Source organism: Hylobates moloch, unplaced genomic scaffold (assembly GCF_009828535.3).
Source record: "Hylobates moloch isolate HMO894 unplaced genomic scaffold, HMol_V3 SCAFFOLD_5, whole genome shotgun sequence".
NCBI lineage: Eukaryota > Metazoa > Chordata > Mammalia > Primates > Hylobatidae > Hylobates > Hylobates moloch.
Window position 1 is genome coordinate 94,478,814 of NW_026652280.1, and position 16,150 is coordinate 94,494,963.

General features: G+C 42.6%; 1 protein-coding gene across 8 annotated transcripts in view; it reads left to right on the plus strand.

The window, feature by feature from the left end:
- The window catches only part of ARHGEF3 (Rho guanine nucleotide exchange factor 3), a 349,457-nt gene extending 337,698 nt beyond the window's left edge, over positions 1 to 11,759 (plus strand). For 7 of the 8 annotated variants that reach the window (XM_058439116.1, XM_058439113.1, XM_058439114.1 and 4 more), the window contains 3 exons: positions 2,044 to 2,214; positions 6,752 to 6,938; positions 9,549 to 11,759. In XM_058439116.1, the coding sequence (XP_058295099.1) occupies positions 2,044 to 2,214; positions 6,752 to 6,938; positions 9,549 to 9,901 (711 nt within the window). In that variant the 3' untranslated portion in view covers positions 9,902 to 11,759. The remainder of the gene's footprint in view (positions 1 to 2,043; positions 2,215 to 6,751; positions 6,939 to 9,548) is intronic. The other variant, XM_032755517.2, reaches the window with a different exon arrangement.
- Positions 11,760 to 16,150: the final 4,391 nt, after the last annotated feature.

Here is a 16,150-nt window from a genome sequence, read left to right on the forward strand (position 1 = left end):
TGTCGCCCAGGCTGAAGTGCAGTGGAGTGATCCTGGCTCACTGCAACCTCTGCCTCCCAGGTTCAAGTGATTTTCCCACCCCAGCCTCCCAAGTAGCTGGAATGATAGGTGGGCACCACCTCTCCTGGCTAATTTTTTTTTTTTGTATTTTTAGTAGAGATAGCGTTCACCATGTTGGCCAGGCTGGTCTGGAATTCCTGACCTCAAGTGATCTGCCTGCCTTGGCTTCCCAAAGTGCTGGGATCACAGGCATGAGCCACCGTGCCTGGCCTGGTGTCATTGAGTTTTCCTCAACTAATTTCTCATCCCTTTGTTTTCTAGTGTTTTATAACATTTAGATATATTCATATGACAGAATGACCAACACATCAGAATAAATATCCACTGACTGCATCTCAGGCAGTACTCTTGTTTTCGTATTGACAACACTGCATCCACCATCACTTTGGAATCTTCTGCCCAAACTTACTCACTCACATGTGCTCTAGATCCTGGGTGTGAGTGTATTTATACAGACTATCCCCATCATTATACTGGTGTCTTTTTTCCCATTATTTTTGCTCTGTTCTTTATAAACATTTATATTATATCATTGAAAAAGATATCCAGGCCAGGCGCGGTGGGTCACACTTGTAATCGCAGCACTTTGGAAGGCAGAGGTGGGCGGATCACTTGAGCTCAGGAGTTCAAAACCAGCCTGGGCAACATGGTGAAACCTGTCTCTACCAAAAATACAAAAATTGGCCAGGTGCAGTGGCTCACGCTTGTAATCCCAGCACTTTGGGAGGCTGAGGCAGGCGGATCACAAGGTCAAGAGATCGAGACCACCCTGGCCAACATGATGAAACCCTGTCTCTACTAAAAATACAAAAAATTGGCCGGGTGCGATGGCTCACGCCTGTAATCCCAGCACTTTGGGAGGCCAAGGCGGGCAGATCAGGAGGTCAGGAGATCGAGACCATCCTGGCTAACACAGTGAAACCCCGTCTCTACTAAAAATACAAAAATTTAGCTGGGCGAGGTGGCGGGCGCCTGTAGTCCCAGCTACTCGGGAGGCTGAGGCAGGAGAATGACGTGAACCCCAGGGGGCGGAGCCTGCAGTGAGCCGAGATCGCACCACTGCACTCCAGCCTGGGCGGCAGCGAGACTCTGTCTCAAAACAAAACAAAACAAAACAAAAAAACAAAAAATTAGCTGGGCGTAGTGGTGCCTGTAGTCCCAGCTACTCAGGAGGCTGAGGCAGGAGAATCACTTGAACCCAGGAGGCGGAGGTTGCGGTGAGCTGAGATTGCGCCACTGCACTCCAGCCTGGCGACAGAGTGAGACTCTGTCTCAAAACAAACAAACAAAAAATACAAAAATTAGCTGGGCGTTGTGGCAGACGCCTGTAATCCCAGCTACTTGGGAGGCTGAGGCAGAAGAATCGCTTGAACCTGGGAGGCAGAGGTTGCAGTGAACCAAGATTGTGCCATGTCACTCCAGCCTGGGCAACAAGAGGGAAACTCCATATCAAAAAAAAAGATATTCAAACCATTTGTTCAAACCCAATTTGCAAATATTGTTTGTACATTAGATTGAGTACATATAGAGAGACGTTGAAGCTATTAATTGTGTCACATCCTCAAAGTCCCTCTTTTGGACTCTTACATTCTGCTTTGTTTTCTCTCCTTAGCCAACTTTTTTATATGGCTACATTTTCAACATTGTGAGCACGTTTTAAGAAATATGCAGCCTGGAGTTCAATAGGTATCCCTTCCTCTCAGATAAAATTATTCATCAATATTAGTTTTATATATAATACAAATATCTTTATATGTATACAAAGAAATGTGTGTGTATGTTTGCAGATGGATAGATAGATGCAGTATACTAAAAGTATTTATGTTTTGTTTTGTTTTTTTTTCTCTTTTCCCAAAGTAGCAACTTCGATAACAGAATTAGATCTGGGTGTGTCCTGGTGTCCTTCTAAGCTGAGCCCCTACAACTTGGTGTGAATGGTTTGCTGCTTTCCTCCATACTTAATTTTCCTCTTTGTTTCCGTAGATAAATATCATTCAGGGAATTGTGGCAGAAATCAATACCAAGACTGGCGAATCTGAATGCCGCTATTATAAAGAGCGGCTTCTTTACTTGGAAGAAGGCCAGAAAGACTCCCTGATCGACAGCTCTCGAGTCTTGTGTTGTCATGGTGAACTGAAGAACAATCGGGGCGTGGTAAGTAGTTACTCCCTTTTAAGCAGTCTTATCTACCTCCCCTATCCCTAATTCATTTGATGTGGAGCCTCCTCTTACAATTTCTTCCCTATCTAGGGTCATGTTCTTTTTTTGTTGTTGTTGAGATGGAGTCTCGCTTTGTCACCCAGGCTGGCTCACTGCAACCTCTGCCTTCCCAGTTCAAGCAATTCTCGTGCCTCGGCCTCCCAAGTAGCTGGAACTGCAGGCACGCACCACCACGCCCAGCTAATTTTTGTGGTTTTTTTTTTTTTTTTGGAGAGACAGGGTTTCACCATGTTGGCTAGGGTGGTCTCAAACTCCTGAGCTCAAGTGATCCACCTGCCTTGGCCTCTCAAAATGCTGGAATTACAGGCTTGAGCCACTGTGCCTGTCCTTCGTTCTTTCAAACAAAAATTGCTTTTCCAGTGTCATTTATATCACAGGATCATATGTGTGTATGTATATATATATTCATTCATATTTTGTAATGTTAAGGATCAGTACATATTCAGAAAGAATTTTGGAAACCAACATAGGGTTGCCAGCTATTTATTTTGTCTGATCATGACTTTGAAAAACAAATGCAGAACAGTTAACATCTCTCACTTTGATTTCAGAAAATAAAGGATGATCTTAATAAGATGTTAGAAGGATTTAATCTCAGAGAAACAGCTCTTCAGTTGAATGCATTTAACTTCTTTCGTGTGCATTGGGACCCATCCACAGACTGGCATTTTGAAACCAGTTTTTTTTAAATAACAATCTATCTTCTATTGGTTGCATATTTAGCTTTGACCTATAGATACCCATCTCCTGGCTTTTATTCCCAAGTAGATACTGAAATGGTTCCTCTTCTGCTATCATAGCAACTGTGTATATCTCCCTTGGAGCACTTAATATAGTGATTTGCAATTCTCCATTTGTCAGTATATTCCATTATACCATGTTATTTTGGTGGTTTGCCAACCTTAGAACGTATCATGGGGACCTGGCACATACTGGGTACTCAATGAATGAATGCTTGTTTAAAGGGAAAGATGAATTTGAATTATGTGAGAGTTCAAAATTCATTCAGCTCACCAAGCTATTTGTATGTATAGCCAGTAGAAATTTGTGTGTGTGTGTGTGTGTGTGTGTGTGTTTAAATTTCTGTGTTGAGATAGCCATTGGGAGAGAGACTCTGCATTTTTGTTGTATTTCATCTTCAGTATCTAGCCAACCCTTAGAATGAAAGCCAGAACTAGATTGAAGGGTTCTTAATAAAGTTTTGATAATTCAAGGGACATCCGTTTAGCCTAGACTGAGCAGGCATGGAAATATTACTTGAAATCAGTGAGTACATATTATATAACCCATTATCAGGGATGCTGTGGATCCAGCCAGTGGATGGTACAGTGGGGGTAATGAGACCTGTCGAGTCTGTTGCTTGAAGACATGTCTGTGGGACTAGAGAGTTACTGATTGCTAGAAAGGTGCTTTCTGTTACTTGCTTATTTTCAGAAAGCACCTGTGGACTTCTAGTATCTTAACACCAAGCTCCTTGAACGCTCTTTCTAGGAAGCCCAATGAGAAATAGGAAAATGCACTGCTCCACAGGGTGTAAGCCTATTATCTTTCTGTACATCAGTGAAGGACTGAGAACTTTCTGATTAGATGTGCCTAAGGCATAAAGATAAACTCTAGTTTTTATTGCAGGCAGATAGATGTTTGAGAACAAAGATAGTTGGGGTGGGAGGCTTATGGGTTTTTTTTCCCCCAGTAGAGTCATTTTCCCCCAGTAAAAGTCATTGTGAATAAAGTCTTGGGTCAGAAAAAAAGCATAGTAGTTTGAGGGCAGGAAGGAGCTGAGACCAATAAGAGAAATTATCAGTGAACATTCATAAATGAGTTTTTTGTTTGTTTGTTTGTTTTTTGAGACAGAGTCTCCCTCTGTTGCCCAGGCTGGAGTGCAGTGGCACGATCTTGACTCACTGCAACCTCCACCTCCCAGGTTCAAGCAATTCTCGTGCCTCAGCCTCCCGAGTAGCTGGGATTACAGGCATCCACCACCACGCTTGGCTAATTTTTGCATTTTTAGTAGAGATGGGGTTTCACCATGTTGGCCAGGCTGTTCTTGAACTCCTGACCTCAGGTGATCCGTCCACTTCGGCCTCCCAAAGTGCTGGGATTACAGGAGTGAGCCACTGTGCCCAGCTGAGTTGTATTTTTAAAAGGTTGCCCAGACAGTCTCAGCCCACCTTGGCTAGAAGATTGACTGAAGTAGAAACAGTGTAAAAATCTGATTATTCCAAATACTGTACATTAAAACAGTCCCCAAAAGAAAATTCTTAACACATTATTTCCACAACTGCCACACCAAAAAGCCTTTAACTTGGTTATTTTGTGCTTTATCCTGTTTTTCAGTCTTCTTAAATATACATTTTATTCCCTCTAGCCAAGATTTGGTTAGATTTTGTTTCTGTGTTTGTGTGTGTTTGGGAGGTAGTAGGGATGGGGTAGGAGACCTGTGGGTTTCTTTTCTCCTAAATTTAAAATGATCTAATAATATTGAATGTGCTCCCACTATCCCAAGTCAAAATTTTAATCCAAAGTTTTTAATTCAGTTCCCATTTTTGTTTTAGATTCAGGGGGTATATGTGCAGGTTTGTTATAAGGATATACTGCATGGTGCTGAGAATAGGCTTCTATTGATCTCATCACCCAGATAGTGAACATAGTACTCGATAGGAAGTTTTTTAGCCCTTGCCCCTCTCACTCCCACTTGCCTTTTAGAGTCCCCAGTGTCTGTTGTTCCTATTCTTATGCCCATGTGAACCCAAGATTTAGCTCCCACTTACAAGTGAGAACCTCTCCTCTTCTGGTCTCTCCCCTTTAAGACTGCTGGATTGACATTCCCAAATATTTCCACCAGAAAGCTAGAACCTAGTTATAAAGTTGTGGATATTTTCACTTCAGTTCTCCAAACTGTGAGAAGAGTCTGGCACTTAGCATTGAATGGAGCAAATTTACCCCAACTCCACCAAGCACACCTGCTTTCATAATGGGGCCTGAAACAAGCCTTCATTTTTGCAATTTTCTTTTTGCCCACATCGCACTCAACTTTTTAAGCCTCTTCAGAGAACCAAGGTTCTGATTAACTTAGAAGGAAAATGTTGATCTTTTTTTTTTTTTTGAGACAGAATTTTGCTCTTGTCGCCCAGGCTAGAGTGCAATGGCCCGATCTCAGCTCACTGCAGCCTCCACCTCCTGGGTTCAAGCAGTTCTCCTGCCTCAGCCTCCTGAGTAGCTGGGATTATAGGTGCCTGCCACTGCGCCTGGCTAATTTTTGTATTTTTGGTAGAGATGGGGTTTCACCATGTTGGCCAGGCTGGTCTTGAACTCCTGACCTCAGGTGATCTGCCCACCTCGGCCTCCCAAAGTGCTGGGATTCCAGGTGTGAGCCACTGTGCCTGGCCTGATCATCTTTCTTTGTGGCTGTGGCAGCATACTCTGGTCCCCTCAGGAATGAGCAGTGTTCTGACTTGGAGTTCCTGGATAAAGCTGATAATGACTCTGTGGTTGAAGGAACGTGTTTTTTATGGGTTTGGGAAGCAAAGGTTAATATTAGCTTTGAATACAGTCTCATTTTTTATAGACTATTGTTAATTTTGATCTTTTAGAATTTTTTTCTTTTTTTTTTTTTTAAACAGTCTCACTCTGTCACCCAGGCTGGAGTGCAGTGGCATGATCTCAGCTCACTGCAAGCTCCACCTCCTGGGTTCACGTCATTCTCCTGCCTCAGCCTCCCGAGTAGCTGAGACTACAGGCACCCGCCACCACACCCGGCTAATTTTTTGTATTTTTAGTAGAGATAGGGTTTCACTGTGTTAGCCAGGATGGTCTCTATCTCCTGACCTCGTGATCCACCCGCCTCAGCCTCCCAAAGTGCTGGGATTACAGGCGTGAGTCACCGCATCCGGCCTAGTTTTTGTATTTTTAATAGAGACGGAGTTTCACCATGTTGGCCAGCCTGGTCTCGAACTCCTAACCTCAAGTGATCTGCCCACCTCAGCCTCCCAAAGTGCTAGAATTACAGGTGTGAGCCACCACACCCGGCCTGATTACTTAGAATTATATTGAGTAATATAAACTAAAGTCAAGAGAGTGCCAACTTTTTTTCCCTTCATTACCTTCTTAATTCTATTTCCCTTTCTCGTTTTTTTCTTATAGGAGCTGGGGCAGGTATGTCTGTACAAGTTGTGAATTGCAGTGTGAATAGGGCCCCCAAAGTTGGCAACCCTGGCTGTAGATATCTGTAGGCAGAAGGGCTTTCTCCATTGAGTCCCTAGGGAGGTGCTTCTACAGGAAGGGCAGTGGACATATCTGGAAGTGCCTCCAACATGCCCAACTTTGGTTTTCCCGGAGGTAGATTTGAACTTAGGAGTTCATAATCCAGTGTGAACCTGGTACCTGGGGACCTCTTTATCCACAGAGGTCCACATATCAACCACTCATTACATTATTGCTTAGCGAAAGCTTGTGGATTTTTTTCTTCTAGAAACTGCATGTTTTCCTGTTCCAAGAAGTGCTTGTGATCACTCGAGCCGTCACCCACAATGAGCAGCTTTGCTACCAGCTGTACCGTCAGCCAATCCCCGTGAAGGACCTCCTGCTGGAAGACCTCCAGGATGGAGAAGTGAGGCTGGGTGGCTCCCTTCGAGGGGCATTCAGCAACAACGAGAGAAGTATGGATAGCAGTCGGGGTTGACCTGTTGAATGTTTTTGGCTGTGGTAGTTTGGAGGGAGTGGGCAGCTGGTGGAAAGAGAAAAGCCACAGTCTTGAAGTCAAACTGCATTTGTATGCTATTTCATGACTTCCTGATTATGTACTTTGTTTAGTCCCTGTGATTCTCAGTTTCTCATCTCCAAAATGGAAATGCATACGTACCTCCTTCATAAGATTGTTATAAGGATTTAGTAAGATAATCTAAGTGAACCTGTCTGCACATAGTTAGTGCTCCTTAAGTTCCCTTTCTCTGTCTTTTTCCATTGGATAAAAACATGCTTAATACCAGATAGTCCCTACATGGATACCAGTTGCATTGTGGTGGGTTTTGCAGTTGAACTGGTAAACTTGTCCCTAAAGAGACATAAGAATGGTCAGCTGGAATGTGGGTTCATCTGTAACATTACTCAGTGGGCCTAAATTAAGACTTAATAAACAAATTAACTAAAAGAAGCCAAGATAGCATTATCTATCGAGTATCTAACATGATACTCGGTGAAACAAGCAGGTAACTTCCTTCCCCTGTGGAGCTTGCATTGTGATGGAGGAGAAAGATGATAAACACGAATACTCTAGGTGTTGTTAAGAAAACTTAAAACCCAGTAAGGGAATAGGAAGGGATAGCAATAGGAGGTCTGTTTTATTTTTATTTTTATTTATTTATTTTTTTGAGACAGAGTCTTACTCTGTTACCCAGGCTGGTGTGTGGTGGCGTGATCTCGGCTCACTGCACTCTCTGCCTCCTGGGTTCAAGCAATTCTCGTCCCTCAGCCTCCCAAGTAACTGGGAATACAGGGGCGGGCCACCACACCTGGCTAATTTTTGTATTTTCAGTAGAGACAAGGTTTTGCCATGTTGGCCAGGCTGGTCTCGAACTCCTGACCCCAAGTGATCCACCCACCTCAGCCTCCCAAAGTGCTGGGATTACAGGCCCCCGGGCCCGGCCTGGAGGTCTGTTTTAAATGAGATAGGGAACACTTCTTTGAGAAAGTAACGTTTGAACTTCCTGGGTTAACATAGGCATCATACTGTCAAAGTAATTAATATGTACTGCCTTCTACCTACTGATCAATCCCTCTACCCTAGGAGTAGGAGTAGTAGAAATAAGAGCTTATGTTTCTTGAGTGCTGACTATGTGCCAGGCATTGTATAAGCATTTACGTGTATTACATTTATTCCTCATAACAATCATATAAAGTAGGTTCTTGTTTTCTCCATTTTACAAGTTAGAAACTAAGACACAGAGGATTTAAGGTACTTGCCCAAGATCAAAGGGTGGAGCCTAAATTTGAAGGACAGAGAACAGCTTCTAGCCAAAGATGGCCAGCAGTAAAACATTTTGGCCTCCTTTCCCTCTGTTGCTTAGCCTCTAAGCCATTGGAAGTGGTAGTGGTTCCCAGTCTACTGGCTGCAGGGTTAGTGCAAAGGGACTGACTGCAGATGCTTCTGTGAACCAAGTATTGCGTGTGGCATGCAGGGTCCTTTAAATGTCCATTATATTGTTGTTATTAGATTAAATAGGCCAAGCACGGTGGCTCACGCCTATAATCCCATCTTTTTGGGAGGCTGAGGTGGATGGATCACCTGAGGTCAGGAGTTCGAGACCAACCTAGCCAACATGGCAAAACCCTGTCTCCACTAAAAAAAATATACAAAAATCAGCCGGGCGTGGTGGTGCATGCCTGTAATCCCAGCTACTCCAGAGGCTGAGACAGGAGAATTGCTTGAACCCGGGAGGCAGAGGTTGCAGTGAGCAGAGATTGTTTCACTGCATTCCAGAGCAAGACTCCGTCTCAAAAAAAAAGATTAAATGACATGTCTTCCATATTGTGGACTACCATTGTTTTTAAATGCAGATGGCTCCTGTTGAGGTAATTAAAATGTAATTTTGTTTGACAATGAAACCAAATTTGTCTGCATATATCTTCTCCATCATTGGATACTAAGTGTATAGATACTCTCATATGAAGAAACATGGGCATGTTTTAATGTTAAAAAGAGCTTCTTAAACTGAAAAAGCTCCAGCTTGGTGTACTTGTTGAAATTACAGATTATGAAACCCACTTTTAGATCTTCTGAATCAGAATCTCTAAAAAAGGGCCTGGGGATTTATTTTTATTGATTTATTTTTATTTTTTGAGAAAAGGCACCACTATATTGCTCAGGCTTATCTCAAACTCCTGGACTCAAGCAGTGCTCCCACTTCAGCCTCCTGAGAGCATCTGTCTTTTTAACAAGCTCTCACCCGAAGGGATTTTGTTATGCAGCCAGATTGGGTCACCAGTACTCTGGGCTCCCCTAAATCACTTGACTTTGTGGTTCCAAGATGATCTCCACCTGCTGGTTTCTGAGAGCAACGAGGGCAGCTGAACGCTAGACCTGTGTCAACCCCATCTCCCTGATGGTGGCTGCAGGGTGGAGCTGAGCCATGTCCGGATCTGTGGGAAACGTTTTGTTATCAGCAATACCTGCCATGGATTCTGGGGTTTAGTGTCACTATGTGTGTTCTCTTTGGCCTGAGGAAGGATCTGTCCATTGACTTTGTTTTTCATGTGTTTTTCCTTTCTAGTTAAAAACTTCTTCAGAGTCAGTTTCAAAAACGGATCCCAAAGTCAGACCCACTCGCTACAAGCCAATGACACCTTCAACAAACAGCAGTGGCTTAACTGTATTCGTCAAGCCAAAGAAACAGTTTTATGTGCTGCCGGGCAAGCTGGGGTGTTTGACTCCGAGGGATCGTTCCTAAATCCCACCACCGGGAGCAGAGAGCTACAGGGAGAAACAAAACTTGAGCAGATGGACCAATCGGACAGTGAGTCAGACTGTAGTATGGACACGAGTGAGGTCAGCCTCGACTGTGAGCGCATGGAACAGACAGACTCTTCCTGTGGGAACAGCAGGCATGGTGAAAGCAATGTCTGACAGAAGCATGTGCACTTCGGGAAGCAGGCCTGCATCTTACCTGTACAGTATTTGCATTCCGCAGATGGAACGGTTTGGAGAAGCACTTTTTCATACTTTTGTGAGAGTATACATATTGGCCCAGTCTCTTGTATCTGTACCTTTGTCCCTAGTACTGTAACTGCCAATCTGTCTGTGTAAGCTGGAATCTGTGGCAACTATTACCCTGTGTTGTATTTCACAAGTGTCTGGATGGATGGAGAGGTACTCAAACAAGTTACTTTCAGTTGTCCTGCTGGATTTTAAAAAAACAGAAAAAGAATCTCAAAACTACTGTTTTACATAGATTGCTTGAAGAGTCCTTCCTCTTGTGCTTCTGTACCACTTTCCCAGCTCTTAGATGTGGTAGCTAAAGGCACGGAATTTAGAGGGCCTTGTAAATAGGGCATGAGGAAGTCACCTGTGTATCGGGATGGCGTTAGAGAGAGAATCAGGAAAGACCAACTCATGAAGTGAACTTGGTTTGATCTTACTCAACCAGAAAGCTTGAAAACATCCCTGGGGATTCTGAAGGCTTAATTTTGCAAAGGAGGATGCATTGTCTGAACCTTGCAACTTCATCCAGTGCAAGTTTGATGCAAGAATGTATTAGGACATAAAATAGAGGCTGACCTTAAAAGGGCCAGGACAAAAGCAGCTGTCAGCTCTGAATCTTTAACTGAAATGCACATGGCACCAGGAGGTGTCTCTCATAGTTGGTTCCTAGCCTAAAACATCAGAACAGAACCCAAAGGGCCTAGGAAAGCCTGCCAGGATACCAAGAAGGCCCTGTGTTCATTGTGTTTCATCTGCCTAGGCCTACTCATTATTTTAGAGAATGAATGAAGCAACAAGAAGAGAGACCATGACTCTATCGATGACACTGTTTATAGAAACACAGGAGAGGAAGAATTTGTAATGAAAAGCACTTCGTCAGAACCTTCTGTGGGAGCCGTTGAGAGAAAAGCATGGTCCAGGGCCTTCTGAGAAAGGCCAGAGCCTTGGGCTTTCCTGCTCTGCTTTTGGGTCGTCAGTTTGCCATCTCTGGTTCTGTGCTATAATCAGAATTGTAATTATGTTCTTCAGAGGCCAATTTCATTAACTCTGATTAATTAGGATCAGCTAGCCAGATAAGTAACCTCTCTGTCCAGCCTTGATTTACAGTACAGGGTAAAGTGCAGACCTTAAAAACAGCTAAATACCTAGAAGAGCTCCCTGCAAGTGTAAATATTGAGGATGACCTGTGCAAAATTATACCCACACCAGCACTAGTGGTAATTATTCTAAATTATTGCCAAAAAGTTTTTTTTTAAATCTTCTGTCTTTCAAGTTTACAGAAAAGAAAGCAGTAAATGCATTGATGTCATTTTATTATGTACATATATCATGTGCATTCAAGCTGTGTGACAAGATATATCAATATAAAAACAAGGTATATACTTTATTATTTTTTAAAAACAAGGATATTGTGGTCAATTTTACCCTGTAAAACATATTTCTGTATTTATAGATCTTAAACATGGTGAATTTTTTCTATTACAAGTTTATTTAAAACTGCTTTGTTTCTCAAGTTGTTATTGATACAGCAAGTGAACCTACTGCAGACAGAAGCAGAGGAAAGCCAAGAACAGCCTTTAATGGTGAAGAAAAGAATGAATGATTCTTTGCAGGAACCATCAGCCACTTTTAAGAGCCATCAGCCAGTGTGTTGGGAAAAGAGGTTTGTCAAGTGTTGGCCTATGGGAAGGTGGTCAATGAATGTTTTGATGAAATGAATGTTTTTGTATAATGGCCTTAAACTTTTCTGGAAGTATTTCAAATAAATTACATTATTAAGTCATCCTCCATGTGTACAGTGTTTGTCCTACAAACAAAACACAGGTTTCAGCTGTGTTCCTGGGGAGGTTCTTTCTGAAATTTTTGTTTGTGGTTCCTGAATACAAACTTTAAAATAGGGTGCAGATTGATAGAAATGCTTTTATTTGATCTATCAAAACTTTCACAGAACTCATTTTTTTTTTCTTTCTTTTGAAACAGGGTCTCACTCTGTCACCCAGGCTGGAGTGCGGTGGTGTGATCATAGCTCACTGCTGCCTCAAATTCCTGGGCTTACACAATCCTCCTGCCTCAGCCTCCCAAGTAACGGGGATTACAGGTGCACACCACCACATCTGGCTAATTTTTAAATTTTTTGTAAAAATTGAAGTCTCACTATGTTGCCCAGGCTGGTCCTGAACTCCTGGCCTCAAGTGATCCTTCTGCCACAACCTCCTAAAGTGTTGGGATTACAGGAGTAAGCCACTGAGTCTGTCCAAGAACTCATAATTCTAAAATCTATTTTCTCAAGCATTCTCTATTCATTCACTTACTTATGTGTTCATTTTTAATAACTCTATCTGGAATCCATACTATGTATAAAGTCAAATGATAAGTCATAGTTGTTATAGAAAAGAAATGTTGAATCTCACTGCTAATATAGGTAACTGTTGAGGAACTTGAGGCTAAATAAAAGAAAGCAAATTTCACTTTGAAATTCTTATTGGAATTTCAGTCTACTTTAATTAAAATGATTAGTACTCTTTCTAGACTGAGCGCAGTGGCTACACCTCTAATCCTAGCAGTTTGGGAGGCCAAGGCAGGTGAATTGCTTGAGCCCGGGATTTCAAGACCAGCCTAGGCAACATGGCAAAACCTCATCTCTACAAAAACACAAAAATTAGCCAGGGATGATGGCATGTGCCTATAGTCCCAGCTACTCAGGAGGCTGAGTTGGGAGGATCCCTTGAGCCCAGGAGGCAGAGGTTGCAGTGAGCTGTGATCACACCATTGCATTCTAGCCTGGGTGATGGAGAACCTATAAAAAAAAAAAAAAGATTAATACTCTTTCCCACAATGAGTGAGGTTTTTTAGATGAAAAGGCTAAACATTTTTAAGCTGTTAGTAGCCAATTCTCAATAGCACATTGGCCCAATAAGGCTGGTAGTTAGTCTTATCTTTACAATAAGCTCTCACCATTTTCTTTTTCTTTTCTTTTCTTTTTTTTTTTTTTTGAAACAGAGTCTCGTTCTGTCGCCCAGGCTGGAGTACAGTGGCATGATCTCAGCTCACTGCAAGCTCCACCTCCTGGGTTCATGCCATCCTTCTGCCTCAGCCTCCTGAGTAGCTGGGACTACAGGCGCATGCTGCCACGCCCGGCTAATTTTTTTGTATTTTTACTAGAGACGGGGTTTCACCGTGTTAGCCAGGATGGTCTGGATCTCCTGACCTTGTGATCTGCCCGCCTCGGCCTCCCAAAGTGCTGGGATTACAGGCGTGAGCCACCACGCCTGGCCAGCTCTCACCATTTTCTTTAACATACTGTTATTTCCCAAATTTGGCAAGATATTCACATAAATAAATCTAAGTCCAAATTTTTTCCCAAATGCAAACTTGCTTCTCCTAATTCTGTTTTTCTTCCTCCTCCTCCTCATCTTTTTTGTCCGTCCTCTTTTCTCACTGCTGCTTTGGCTATTCCCTCCGTTTTTCACTCCTATAATTGTACTGACTGTCAATGCTAAAGGATGTATCTTACAGTATATTAGAAAGTGTTTGTACTGACATTTTGTGGGTTAGTACAAATGAGTGAGGGCTAAATCGTTTTTCTTCAGTCAATTTTCAAGATGTTATTTCACATACAACTAGATGTAATCCTTGCAGTCTAAATGAAAACTAACAAGCAATGAACAGAGCCAGAACTAGCAATTTTCTGTAAAATTAGAGCATGGTTTCAGCTTCTGGGTTGTGGTCACCGCCGCTGACTGCTTTAGTTTCCATTCCCAGCACAGTCTGCAACAGCTAAGAATGCACAACTCTTCATAACCACAGCCCTGTTTCAACAAAGACTGTGTGGCTGCAGGAAACTGCAACCCACCATCTTGGCGAAGAGGCTGTTCAACTTTCCATTTACATTCTGTCCATGTCCATTTTTTACTAATTCTCCCAAAGCCTGAGGACTCTTGAAGATTTGGTGAAGAGACTGGCCAATCAGTTTCACTCACCTGGTTCCCCTTGGCATTGAGGAGACAAGACACTGAATACCCCCACTTATTGATGCAGTTGATTGAATTAATTCACACTAGCTTATTTATTGACAGAGTTCTAGAACTACACTATTGGAAGGGAAGAGGGTTCCCCAAGCCCAAACCTACCAGTAGAAATCTGACAATCATCAAAATTTAAAACCTTGTCCACATGAGCACACAGTGAGAAAAGGTGACCGTATTCACTGTACCTCAAGGGTATTGAGGGAAACAAATTGGAAAAAAAAAATACTCATGACATCATATCTCCTTTCTCCAGGCTTGGTTCATGTATCAGTTAGCTGCACAGACCTACCTAGTCAAAGCAGTTTTCAGTTGACCTGAGGGAATAGCAAGGAATTAGAAGTCATGCACTGTATCTTTAAGAGCTAATCACTTAGCTTAGGAAACTGGACATGCATTCCAAAGCTTGTCCACATGCAAACATACCTAGGTATTAATAGCTGTGCTCTCTCATCTGTGAAAGGTTTGAAAATGACATCCTGCAAGTGTTTTATTCTCTGTTGCCAGGGACACTGGACCCCTCAAGCCCATTTAAATGTGAGACTGTATGTGAAATCACTTTTTAAAGATACTAAGAGCTAGTAGTTTTCATTGTTATTTAATAATCACTTTTAAATTTGTACATGTTGCCCAGGCATGGTGCCTTATGCCTGTAATCCCAGCACTTTGGGAGGCCGAAGAGGGCAGATCACTTGAGACCAGGAGTTGAAGACCAGTCTGGCCAACATGGTGAAACCCTGTCTCTACTAAAAATACAAAAAATTAGCTGGGCATGTTGGCAGGCGCCTGTAATCCCAGCTACTCAGGAGGCTGAGGCACAAGAATCACTTGAACTTGGGAGGTGGAGGTTGCAGTGAGCACAGATTGTGCTACTGCATTCCAGCCTGGGTAACACAGTGAGACTCTGTCTCAAAAAAATAAAAAATAAACCGTACATGTGAAATTTCTCAAAAGTGTGGCCTTGGCCTGGGTCTTTTTCATTCATTGTACTGTATACCTGGAGAGAATTTTCAATCCAGATAATTTGGAATGTTTTATTTTTTTCTTACATATTTTCATTCCCACAATTTTCTATTTTCTCTTTCAGGAATTCCAGAAAGAGAGATGAACCTTCTGGATTTGATGCCTTAACTTCTGGATTGATTTTCAAATATTCTTAATCTCTTTATTCTTACTTTTTATTTATTTATATTTTGTTCAACTCTCAAGGAGATTTCCTCACCTTTGTCTTCAGATCCTTCTATTAATTTGAGGAGAGGGTTGCCATCAGTTTTTTTTACTAAAAGTTTTTCCTTTTTCTATCATTCTTTCTATACTTAAAGCACCCTTATTTTTATTTAATGAAGGCAGTGTCTTCTCTGAACTCTCAGAAGATGTCACAGTTTGGTTGAATTTTCCTTCATCTTTCATTGTTTATCTGGGAATAATGTAATTAATAGGATTTGGGGGAGGATTCAATGTGCTAATGCATCCAAAGGACTTAGAATGGGCCAGGTGTGGTGGCTCAAGCCTGTAATCCCACCTGTAATCCCAGCACTTTGGGAGGCTGAGGTGGGCGGATCACGAAGTCAAGAGATCGAGACCATCCTGGCTGACATGGTGAAACTCCGTTTCTACTTAAAATACAAAAAATTAGCTGGGTGTGGTGGCGCGTGCATAGTCCCAGCTACTCAGGAGGCTGAGGCAGGAGAATCGCTTGAACCTGGGAGGTAGAGGTTGCTGTGAGCCGAGATCGCACCACTGCACTCGGGCCTGGTGACAGAGCGAGATTCCGTCTCAAAAAAAAAAAAAAAAAAAAATTAGAATGGTGCTACGCCCAATATTTTTGTTTACTTCTCCAAATCCACTATGCACCCTGATTCACTCTTCTGTGTGTACTTCATCATGGGCTCTCCTGCCTGACGTTTCTGGTTTGGTTTGACCCAGTGAAAATCCTCTCATGGTATCAGTGAGAGGGAGAAGAGTGAGTTTAGATTATCCATTCCCCCAGCTCCCACCCGAAGGATTTCCTTGGGCTGGTTGCATCTCTTATCATGAGGTCACAGCTTCTCTCAAGGAGTCCTCTCTGAATTCGTGGAACCCTTCTAGCCTAGTATGGTAACAACCCCACTGTCACTAGCCCCAGGATATTGTATTGTCCCTACACACT